Source organism: Hordeum vulgare, chromosome 4H (genome assembly GCF_904849725.1).
Source record: "Hordeum vulgare subsp. vulgare chromosome 4H, MorexV3_pseudomolecules_assembly, whole genome shotgun sequence".
Taxonomy (NCBI): domain Eukaryota; kingdom Viridiplantae; phylum Streptophyta; class Magnoliopsida; order Poales; family Poaceae; genus Hordeum; species Hordeum vulgare.
The window spans coordinates 555,964,116-555,975,545 of record NC_058521.1 but is presented as its reverse complement, the minus strand read 5'-3'; the positions used below and the strand labels follow the sequence as shown (position 1 = coordinate 555,975,545).

Below are 11,430 nucleotides of genomic sequence, written 5' to 3'. Positions count from 1 at the left end.
CCTCTGAAGATTATACTACTTCCTCCAAGCTGTGACTCGTGAAAAGAAAACCCACATGAAGTGATCAAACGACTCACAGCTTCACTGCAGGAACTCAAACCAAAAGCCAAAACAAAGGACTGACGCAAGAACATTTGCCTACATAGAAAAAAGAGCAGCCCGGCCCGGTGCATGTAGCTCCCCCTAGGCCTTGTTCGGTTCCTTTAAATTTGAAGAGGTTTGGAGGGGATTGAGAGGGATTAAATACCTACAAGTCAAATTCCACCTAAATTCCCTCCAATCCCCTTCTGGAAGGGATTAACCGAACAAGGCCTTACGGGGAAGGGTCGCTTGAGAGCTGCTAGTGATTTCGGTCCTTGGCCGGCACCAAATCGCTGTCACATCCCCACATCTGTATTTTGGAGCCAAGACAGACAGGGACACTGGAACCAGCAAATATACCAGTTCATCACCAAACTCTCTGGAGCTTACTGCTCACCAACCTCCAAATCCCAAAAATATGTAACGATGCAGTGCGGTCTGTGTTTGGTCCTCCACATGATAGGCCTGTCTGTCTGAAAATTCACATAAATGGATACATAAAGAGTGCACCCAATCTTCCACAGCTGCACCCTGAAAAATCTACCAAGATCACAAGAACAGCAAGTGCCTCAGGAGACGATGATCGACAAACTTGCTTGTTTTAGAGATCACAAAAGCAACCAAACCTGAGTTTGGTCTATCCAACATAAACTCTCAACCATACATAAGAATCAGGTAAGATGTGAAGACAACTGGCTATTAATCAACCTTTATTCCCCAATACAACATGTTCCAATCTCAAAAGTGAGCAATGGAAAAGAGTCCCACAATCGTGGGAAAATGCAGCAGCATTGCAAAATATAGTTACCATACTAATACTACGCATGGATAGGAAACCTCAAATGGGAGACGACGATGCAGCTCTTGCACAGAGCCTACTTATGTTACTGACCAACAACAAGCCATCCTACTAGAGCGAGCAATACCAGAGGATCATGGCCGATCAAGGGTTCCTTGCTTGGAAGTCCTTCATGAAAGCGACGAGCTTCTCCACGCCGGAGAGCGGCATGGCGTTGTAGATGGAGGCGCGCACGCCGCCGACCGACCTGTGCCCCTTGAGCTGCAGCATGCCCTCCTTGGCCGCCTCGGCGATGAACTGCTTCTCAAAGTCGGCGCCCTTGGCCAGCGTGAATGGCACGTTCATGAGCGACCGCACCGGCTTGTCCACGGGGCAGATGAAGTAGCCACCGCTGGCGTCGATGGTGTCGTAGAGGATGCCGGCCTTGTGCTGGTTCTTCTTCTCCACCTCGGCGAGGCCGCCCTGGGCGAGCAGGTCCTCGAACACCAGCCCGCAGATGTAGATGGCGAAGCAGGGCGGGGTGTTGTAGAGCGAGGCGTTGTCGGCGTGGGTCTTGTAGTCGAGCATGACGGGGGTGATGGGCTGCGCGGCGCCGACGAGGTCCTTGCGCACGATGGCGATGGTGACGCCCGACGGGCCGACGTTCTTCTGCGCCCCCGCGTAGATGAGGCCGAACCGGGAGACGTCGACGGGCTTGGAGCAGAAGTTGGAGGACATGTCGGCGACGAGGACGCCGGACTTGTTCGTCGGCACGGGGTAGTCCTTGAACTCGACGCCGTGGATGGTCTCGTTGGAGCAGATGTGGAGGAAGCGGGCCTCCGGGTTCTGCGGGAGGGCCCCGAGGTCCTCCGGGAGGGAGGTGTACTTGCCGGCCTTGCCGGACCAGGCGACGGAGGCGGCCGAGTACTTCTTGGCCTCCTTGAAGGCCTTGTCGCTCCAGGAGCCCGAGACGACGAAGTCGGCGGGGTCCGAGGGGGAGGCGCAGAGGTTGAGCGGCGCGGCGGCGAACTGGGTGGTGGCGCCGCCCTGGAGGAAGAGGACCTCGTGGGTGTCGGGGACGGCGAGGAGCGCGCGCAGGTCGGACTCGGCCTTCTTGATGGCCGCGTCGAACTCCTTGCCCCGGTGGCTCATCTCCATGATGCTCATGCCGGAGCCGCGGTAGTCGACGAGCTCCGCCTGCGCCCTCTGGAGGACCGAGAGCGGGAGCGTGGCCGGGCCCGCCGCGAAGTTGTAGACGCCGCGGTCGCCGGCGGCGGCGAGGGGGGCGGGGGCGGAGGGCGCCGCGACCGCCGCGCAGCGGATCTGGGCGGCGCGGGGCGGGACGCGGACGGAGGGGGCGGCGACCGGGGCCCTGGGTGCCGCCGGGCTCGGGCGGTGGAGGAGCATGGAGTTGGGGGTGGCGGCGGCGGCGGCCATCGTGGGGAGGGGGAGGGGGGAAGAGGGTTTTGGGTGTGGGTTGGTGCGGAAAGGGGGGAGATCTATAGGCCGCGCGGGCGGGCGGTTGGTGGGGGCGTTGAGTGTGGTGAGCAGTGATGGTGGCTGTCTGCTACTCTGCTACGTATATACTGCAGCCAACGTGAAACCAACGGGATGCAAATTGCAGCCAGCCGAGGCCAAATTGACACTTGAATCTGGAGAAGCTCTCTGCTTCGTTCGTGCCAGGATTGTTTTATGTTGCCAATCTAGGGTTGGTGGATTGTTTGGGGGGGAGTACCGGGTGATACCGAACCCACAAATGTTCCCATGCTACCGATTTTTTTTATAAAAAAAAAAATCAAATTTAAACATTGCGAAAATTTCTGTAAAAAAATGAAGGATGTTCGCAGCGCATTGTTTAGATAACCCCTAAGAAATTCAGATCGGAATTCCAAGTATGCATCGAGAAACAAAAAGAGAGAAATCCGTAATAGGGTCAAAAGAAGACAAAAGCTGGAATGACAGTATTTACATCTGAATTTCTTCTTTTTATTTTTCATGTGTGGTTCGAGTTTTGATCTAGATTTTTTTAGGGACAGTCGAAATATGTGTTATGAACATCCATGATTTGTTTCGGAAGTTTTTGGAATGTTTAAATGTGAATTTTTCAACTTTGTAGCATGGGAGCATGTGAGTCGGATCCGCCCGCAACGCGGCGCCAATCGAAGCTCCCGCCCCGATCCATGGCGACGGCGGTTGCCGCCCGCCCGCGGTAAGAAATGGCGTCACACGAACTTGAATCTTAGTGAAGAAGATGTGGCTAAGGACAACCGAAGCTCTACACGACGCGGGATGGCCGGAGGAAGCAAGATTCGTCGGAGATTTGAGGAGACCACCGCAAAACGGCGGACGGGCGCAAAATTTCCGTCCCGCCAAGAGTTGGGGTTGATAGGGGAGACCGCAAGATTTGACGATCGAAGGACGATTTTACAGCTTGTCCTAAAAAATTGCGGATCGACCGGATATACGCTATCTGTTTGGACAGTTTTTTCGGCCCGATACATTATATTGACGGTTAAATTCTTTTTTCGAAACGCGCATGAGACTTATGCGTCGAACGAGTTATTTTGTAGGTTGGGTGGATATAGCGGCTGCTAGAGATGCTCTGACGGTGACGGAATTCGACATGTGTGCACAACAGGCTGCTAAAGGGTGACTGTTACACAGATGGTAGCTTTACACGGCTGTCGCAAAGTTTGGCTTATGTACGGGGGCGTTTGTATCTGTTAGGCTGCGCTTGGATGGGGTGTAAATAAATACAGGTGTATTAATTTCACAGGTGTATTTTACCGGGGCTAGAAGATTTTCAGCCAAAAACAAAACGACGGGAAGAGATCTGTATTTTTTCTAAGAGGTGTTTGAGGCAAAACGGTTATCCAAACAAGGCCTTAATCTTCATCCAAATACTTGTATTTTAAAGCGCCTTGTTGGAACGGGCGTTGTTATAGGAAAGAACATACGCACCATCCCAGGGTGCTAGTAGCCAACACGATCTCTGCTTCCCGGAGAATCGGCCAGCCAGTGGTGCGATTTGACCAGGAGAGCTTAAGCTGCCACTTAGCTTTGGCCCGCTCAGTCTCAGGAGCATGCTACGCACGTTCCTGTATTCGATTGAGGCACGAGGAGCTACTGCAGGGAGGAAGAAGAAAACTCGAGTGTGACTAGGCAAATTTCTACGCACCAGACAGAAGACGATCTCTTTTGCAAAGGTATGACAAAAATGAAAAAGGAACACAAAAGAAAAAGCAATGTTTTTTCGTCTTAAGTCTTTTGCTATCTATACCAGTTTTGTTTTACAGTATACCACCCCTGTGCAATTCCAGCATCCACCGTTGCACAACAACACGCCATGTTTGTTTTTCGCCACTTTGTTACATACACAGATCCAATTCACCACACGACAGCATACACATGTCTTCCATCATCTACTGTCAATGAAACAAACAAATGCTATGGCCTATGGCTATGGGGCTATTCTCACATCTCATCTCATCTCATCTCTGTTAGTCCAGCGCCTAGCCACTCACGCGAGAGGGCACAACAGATCAGTTTCCTACTCTCTTTCTCTATAACTATTTCTCTGCACAACAGGACAGGATGGATCACAAGGGGCTGTCGCGGCACGGTTAGTTATAGGCAGCAGAGCAGTACGCTTCAGTTACCCGAATGAGGGGGTTGTTGAGGTTGTTGCTTCTTCGGGTCCTGGAAACCCCCTCCATTGTTTCTAGCAGCAGACTGGCCCGAATGAGGGGGAGGTTGAGGTTGTTGCTTCTTCGGGTCCTGGAAACCCCCTCCATTGTTTCTAGCAGCAGGCTGGCCGCTTTGGTTTATCGATTGATGATAGCCGTGCCCGTAGTAGCAACCGGACATGAACCCAGAGGCCTGCGTGCCTTCAGGCTCGTGATGGCTCCATCCAGCTAAACTGCTGTAGTCTGAGAACTGCGGGTAGTAATAAGCTGAAGACTGAATCTGATCAAGGCCGCTTTGAGCCTGAGATGCCACAACAACTTAAACAGAGTTACTTGCAGGGGAAGCAAAAAATAATTGCAGCAAAGCACAGATGGAAAATATAAATTTGTGATACTTTGAAAGGAATGGTGAATCGAGCATATTAAGAACTTTGATGAGTTAAGCAAAAATGTAGTACAGTAGTACTAATCAACAAAAACTACAGGCAGCAAAATAAGCAAACATGGCAGACTGGCACAAGGCTAAGGATGTACTATATGTAGTTCATCACAGCGATGCAAAAGAAAACAATACATCAATAAGCAGATATTAAGTATTTTAAATGAAAAAATCAAAATAAAATACTGTTCTGACTTCTGAACATGTACCTGCTCATTTGGAAATCCTCCAAAGTAATCTGTCTGTCTTCCATATGTTGAATTGCCTACCAGAGCTCCAAAAGGCATAGGTCTCTTCAGTTCTTCAACAGCAGCATGTGTCTCCTGCACAACACACCTATATAAATACCCCCCCAAAAATACAATGACTGCAGATACTAGGAGTATGTCTCACCTGCTTATTATTGCTCATCACTTCCTTATTTGATGGTCCAGTAAGGCCTGATAAGCTCCAAGACGTCTTATTTTCAGATGATGGTATGGTTGAGGTCTTGTCGTGTAGCCAGATGCTACCAGTCAAAGTTCCATCAGTCATAAAACTATCCCTACTGTTAGAAGTAACCCTGATATTTGCAGTTGATGAAGGAGCTAAAGAATATTGATCAGCTGGATCAAAACTGATCCCAACATTATCAGCATCCGAAGGAGCCATTTCGATAACTTCACCAGTGTCCAGTATACTTTTCAAGTCTAACTGCACGAGATCGCATAAAATTTCAAAGTAAGTCCTTAAGCACCAATGCTAAACTCATCATCAGTCTTAACATATACTAAATGACAAAAGAAAAACCACAAAGTTCAGCCAAACTGACCTCACCAAGCCGTACTTTCTTTAGTTGCTCAGCTATTGCTTCAAAGGCACCAGAATTTTCAGTTGCATTCCATACGGTGTCCAAGATTAGGTCAAAATTATCATCAACACATGGATATTTTGATTTCACGATTCTTCGCAAATCTGCGGTAGTTGTAGGCATCTTCTTTGCTTTTGAATTCAAAAGGAGAGTTAGCCAAGACAATACATCAAGTTTTGCAGCATAGAAATTCAAAGAAATGAGTAATACCTATCTCAATCAAAGCCTTGTTTGGCAATACATAACCAGTGCTCTCATCTTGGTCACGAGCTATATAATCTCTCCATTGATGTAGAGCCTGAGCATGAAAAAATATATGCTCATGCAAATTGAATAACTCTCTCGGTAGAACAAAAAAAACATTATACTCCATGGATATACTGTACTGTTGCTTTTCAGAGTCAAAATGATCGGAAAAAGTAATGAAATAATGCCAAAGTCAATCGACGGCATGATTTGGGACCAGAAAGATATAAAATATTTATAGGAAAATGGCCACATCATATGTTACTATGCCAGGTTTATTGTAGATAGAATAATCATGACTCATGAGCAATCCAAAATGAAGAAAGTAATTTCTTACAGAAACAACAGCAAGCTGAGCTGCGGTCAATTCATGTTCCTGCAACCTGTAATAACACACTCAGAGTTAATGGGATAATCACGCACATTATTTTTAGTGTAAACAAAAATGATTTCCCTTAAAGATACACCAAGTATAGTGATTGAAGTAACAGCACACATACCCGTATATGTGGAGGTAAGATTTATCTGTCAGCAGCTCCTTTTCATACAACTGCAAGCAAATATCATTACTGCGCTTTTGAACCTGCAGCTAACAAAAAAGACAGATCAGTGGCTGTTCCGATACATTTGTCAGTCAAAAGTGACTATAAGTTGGTTCAGGAAACATCAGTAACACCCAGATTGCAGATTTATATGATCAGGAAAGGGCACCACATATGGCAACAGCCCAATTTTTAAGCTCTGTCATGTAGTTCTAAATCAAGGGTCCATTCAGGGAAGCAGACAATATCAACAGTGCTCATTCATATGAGTTCAGCATACCAGATCAAAACCAAAAGTAGAACAGAAGTTTAACCTCTAGAAGAAGATCGTTTTCACTTGTGGACTCCCTTTGCAGTCTAAGTCTCATCAAGTCATATATATACAACAGATAGTGTGTATCTTCTCTCGCATACCTGCATAGGGGTAATCTCAAATGGATGTGCTGACAGAAATACTGGTGTGGGGGGACAATGACTAAACTAAAGAATGGAATGTATGGTTTATATGCACAATACTTGATCATTTCATCAGAGAGTGGCCTTGACCTCCAATCTGCATTTTGATATCTACAAGAAAATGTTCACTTTGGTCAGAAACAAATCTCATGGTAAATAATTAGGGAATTCAGCATGTATTTCTAAACATTATGGGTGAATTAGATGTACATTTTATTCGCTGTGACTCCACAGAAATGATGCAATAGGTGTTCTAGGCTGTTTCGTTCCATCTGTAAAACCCTTGAAGCCTGGTCGGTGTTAGACAGGAAAGTCAAACATAAGTTTTGGCAAAAAAAAGTAGGTTTCGAAAGAGAATGCAGAAAAACACAAACAGATAGTCACAATAAAGAATTATGGTATAGCCTATTTTCAACAGTACCTGTCCTGTGTCAAAAAGATTGCACACATATACTCGGAAGTCCCGCTGGAACCACATTATATCACGATCTGCTCCGTGCATTACCTATTTCCCCAAGAACAAGTGAGGAAAAGGATATTAAAGTGCACAAAGACCGACACAATTTGATGGTTAAGAAAAACCTTTCTCTTGGTTGGATCTTTGAAAATTTCTTTCAAGTAGGAACCAATGTATATGCGTAGCTTAAGGGTGTCGATAATGAAGTCCTCTGATCTTGTTGATATCTGCATCAAGCAGGTCAAACCCTGAAATGACCTATATTGATTGTGCTCCAAATCGACCTGAAAACAGCACAGAAATGAAGCAAAGATTACATTGCTAGCAGTCACCGTGCTATTCCATGACAGATGACCCAAACAGAGGAAGACACAAATGGGTTCTTCTACGAGAAGACAAATAGGCAAAACACTGAACATGATCTTGTTTATGTTTACGCCGTGTAATTCATGGCAGGAAGACAGACAAGACAGGGGAAAGGAAACAATAGAAGCAACTACCGATCATACAGAACTAATTATAATAGTACATCAATTTCATTGAATTCAAAATTAGAAGGCAGCTGATATAAGCTCACATTTTTGGACGCAATATGATTTAACACAAACAGAATCCACTGGATTTGTGGCTGGAGGTTGACGTCAACAGGTAAGACAGAAACCTATGGATCTATGGTAAGTGGTTTCTTTCAGAAAGTTCTAAAGTAGCACAGCTTAGAACTTTTACCAACAGTTACAGAAAATATGAGAGTCAAACTCAATTAGAGCCCATACAGCTACCATATGACAATAACTAAAGCCATGTTTCACTTAAATTATTTTGTTGACAAAATTACTGCGCAACTTATGTGCATAATTTATAGCAGGAACAATGTCAACTGAAGCATTTAAAAAGTATCCAAGAACAAAACACAAGGTACTTGAAAAGTTGGAATATGATACAACATAGGCAGCAAACAATTCTGATATAGATTAATTTGAAATTTACAGAAAATTTAATTACAAGTGCTTACAGCAAATTCATTTACATCCTTCAGCTTGTTAACTAACTCTGTCAATCCTTTCAGGTCTTCTACTAGCGTAAACGGGGTATCGTCTACATCAGCTGGCCTTACTGGTTCACTTTCAGGAACATTTCTGTCAATAAACTGTTCCACGGGTAGTTTTTCCTGCAAATAAGATCAATATATTTACATCAATTTTAGTACATGCACATGCACACAAGAACAATAGAAATGATTTGAAAAGCAGAACACCATACTACTTTTATGTGGTACAGGTTGCTCTGCAGTGAGGAGATTTAGCATCTCCTTTTCAAATATCAACATCTCTTGTAACAAACTTATCTAGTCCTATAGTCAACACGCTAGATGGTTACCTTTTTATCCTTTTCGAGCTAAGCAAATCAACTGTCCAGCAAAAAGAATCAGCAAACGTATGCATTTCCGCTCTCCTGACTGCAAATGAAATCTTAAACTTTCCACTAGAATAAAGAGACATGCTACCATGACCCATCCTCTGGATTCGAAACAAAATAAAAAAGCAAGATCAAAGTATTTATTTTGCTCATGGATAGCTTCAAAAGTGCAAACAACCAGTGACTAAAAAAACTACCATAAACATTTCATTAGATACAGGTTATTATATATGTTTGTGGCACTGCTAATTACTTATGATGCAGTGAACTGACAAACGAATCTGAGCAGACAGAACTCTTTCTAGTCCATTCACATGCTACGCTTTGATCCAAAACTTCATAGGACCAACCACAGAGGAGATTAGGCCTTTCCTTCTCAAATATTGACATTCACACTAGTTCAAAGTTCAAACCCATCTAGTCCTCTAGTCAACACGTTACGTGGTTACCTTTTTACCCTTGGAGCTAAAGAATCAGCAAACGTGTGCATTTGCGCTCTTCTGACTACTGCAAGTGTCATCCTAGGCTTTTCTCGAGAATAAAGAGACATGCTAGTACCATGACGCCATCTTGTGGATTCCATGTAAGCGCGTCACGGATCCCCCGAAATGGAAAAGAAACGAGATCAAACTATTTTCTGCTCGTGGATAGCTTCGAAAGAGCAAACAACCAGTGAGCAACGAAAGGGTCATTAGCATTTCGTTAGATAGAGTATATGTTCGTGATGGTACTAGTTACTGGTGATGATGCAATGAAAGAATGATAAACAAATCTAGGCAGGCAGAACCGTTTGTAGCACATTCGCATGCCCCGTTTCGATCCATCCAGGATTCCTGGTACCAACCCCAGAAAAGGGGAAGGAAGAGGTAGGAAAGAGGAAGCACTGACCAAGGGGTGGATGGGGCGGGTGCCGTCGTCGCTGCGCTCCAGCCAGACGTGATCGAAGGGCGAGTTGCAGTTGTTGACCCTGATCAGGTACACGTCCTGCGGCCGCGGGATGCTGGGGTCGTGGTAGACCGCCTTGGGCTTGGCCCAGGGCGCCCTCTCGTCGCCGGTGGCCGTCGTCCTCGCCGACCCGGCGGCGAAAACAGTAGCGTCGGAGGCGCTGGCGCCGCCTTCCTGCGCGCCGGGCGTCCCGCTCTTCTTCCCGTCCCCCGCCTCCTCCGCCGCGTCCCCGTCGCCCTTGGGCCCGCCCATGGAGGAGCGGGTCGCGGATGAGCAGCCGGGGCGCGCGTCGTCGAGGCCACCCCGCCGCGGTGTGGTGGGTGGGGGGGGGGGGGATTGATTGCGGGGGCGGGCGGGAGGTGGCGGGGGATCGGCGGTGTGGTTCCGGGGCGGGGCTAGGGTTTTGGGGGCGGGCCGCGGCTGGGCGGCTCGCCGCGGCAGGGGAGAGGGGAGATGAGAATTGCGTCTGGGGGGAGGGGGGATGGGAATGGCGGGCGGGCGGGCGGTTTCTACTGCTGCTACTCCGGGGGCGGGGCGGGGCGGGCGAGCGGGTCGGGCTCGCGGCGCCAGCCAGCTCGCTTTTTATTTATTGCTTGACGCGACGGGGCTGCCGCCGCTCAGCTAGCATTGGCACTGGCACCTGGCGCTGGCTCCCTTCATCGAACCAACATCTTCTCCCCACTCCACCCATCGCCTCAACGTCACGTTCACGTCATAAGCATCGCCATCTCTTTCTATCTCTTTCTATCTATCTCTATCTATCTTTGCTCAACGGATCACATATCTATCTATCATCATGTATTTTTTTTGAGCGCAAAAATCTACCTGTTGTATTCAGTAGATCACCTGGGCTAGCAGATACCGGTAGTAGGGATGGAGATTGGGTGATTATCTTCTCCCTCGTGAGACGAGCTCGCCCCGGAGGCCATGGCAGTGGGGTGACGGTGATGACGGCAGAGAGATGGAGAGGTCGTGGTGGTGCTTCCCGTGACCACTGCGGTAACCCTAGATCGGTAGGGATGTCGGCGAGGAGTCTGGCGGCGCGATGAACTTCGTATCGTGTGCCCCGGCCCCCACCTCTGTATATGTAGCGCAGGTCACAGGGACCCACCAACCATAACGGGTTGGGCGCCACTGGTCAGGGCGCGTGGATCAAAGGTCCGATGGGTCGTTGGGCCCATACGGGAGAGATCACTCTAACATTCTCCCCCTTAAGCTCAACTTTTACTTTTAACTTTATACTTTCTAGTTTATTCGTTTCGTCACATATTGATACATAGAGCATGTCTCATCGTCACAGCTTAATTGCCGATATAATCATACAGCTACAACATACTTTTGTTTAGAAACAATTTTTGATCCTTTTAGGCTTCTTATGATCCAGGAATCATAGGCTTTTCCTTAAACCCATGTCGGCTAACTGTTTCTTGAACACATTGGATGGTAAGCCTTTCGTTAGCGGACCCGCAAGCATATCCTTTGTCCTTATATGCTCGAGACTTATAATGTGATCCTGAATTTTATCTTTTACAAC

General features: G+C 47.1%; 2 protein-coding genes across 2 annotated transcripts; both read right to left on the bottom strand.

Annotated features, from left to right (window-relative positions):
* Positions 1 to 757: 757 nt before the first annotated feature.
* On the bottom strand, positions 758 to 2,326 carry LOC123449487 (phosphoserine aminotransferase 1, chloroplastic-like). Its single transcript, XM_045126727.1, has one exon. It carries the CDS (start codon positions 2,294 to 2,296, stop codon positions 1,025 to 1,027), a length of 1,272 nt encoding a protein of 423 aa, XP_044982662.1. The 5' UTR covers positions 2,297 to 2,326; the 3' UTR covers positions 758 to 1,024.
* A 1,956-nt stretch (positions 2,327 to 4,282) lies between these two features.
* LOC123449486 (protein RRP6-like 1) lies at positions 4,283 to 10,356 on the bottom strand. The gene is made up of 14 exons (XM_045126726.1): positions 9,840 to 10,356; positions 8,548 to 8,703; positions 7,661 to 7,819; positions 7,500 to 7,583; positions 7,289 to 7,368; positions 7,139 to 7,189; positions 6,937 to 7,036; positions 6,581 to 6,663; positions 6,418 to 6,463; positions 6,045 to 6,132; positions 5,796 to 5,965; positions 5,378 to 5,677; positions 5,194 to 5,307; positions 4,283 to 4,846 (listed from the first exon to the last, which is right to left on the bottom strand). Exons 1-14 carry the CDS (start codon positions 10,146 to 10,148, stop codon positions 4,511 to 4,513), a joined length of 2,076 nt encoding a protein of 691 aa, XP_044982661.1. The 5' UTR covers positions 10,149 to 10,356; the 3' UTR covers positions 4,283 to 4,510.
* Positions 10,357 to 11,430: the final 1,074 nt, after the last annotated feature.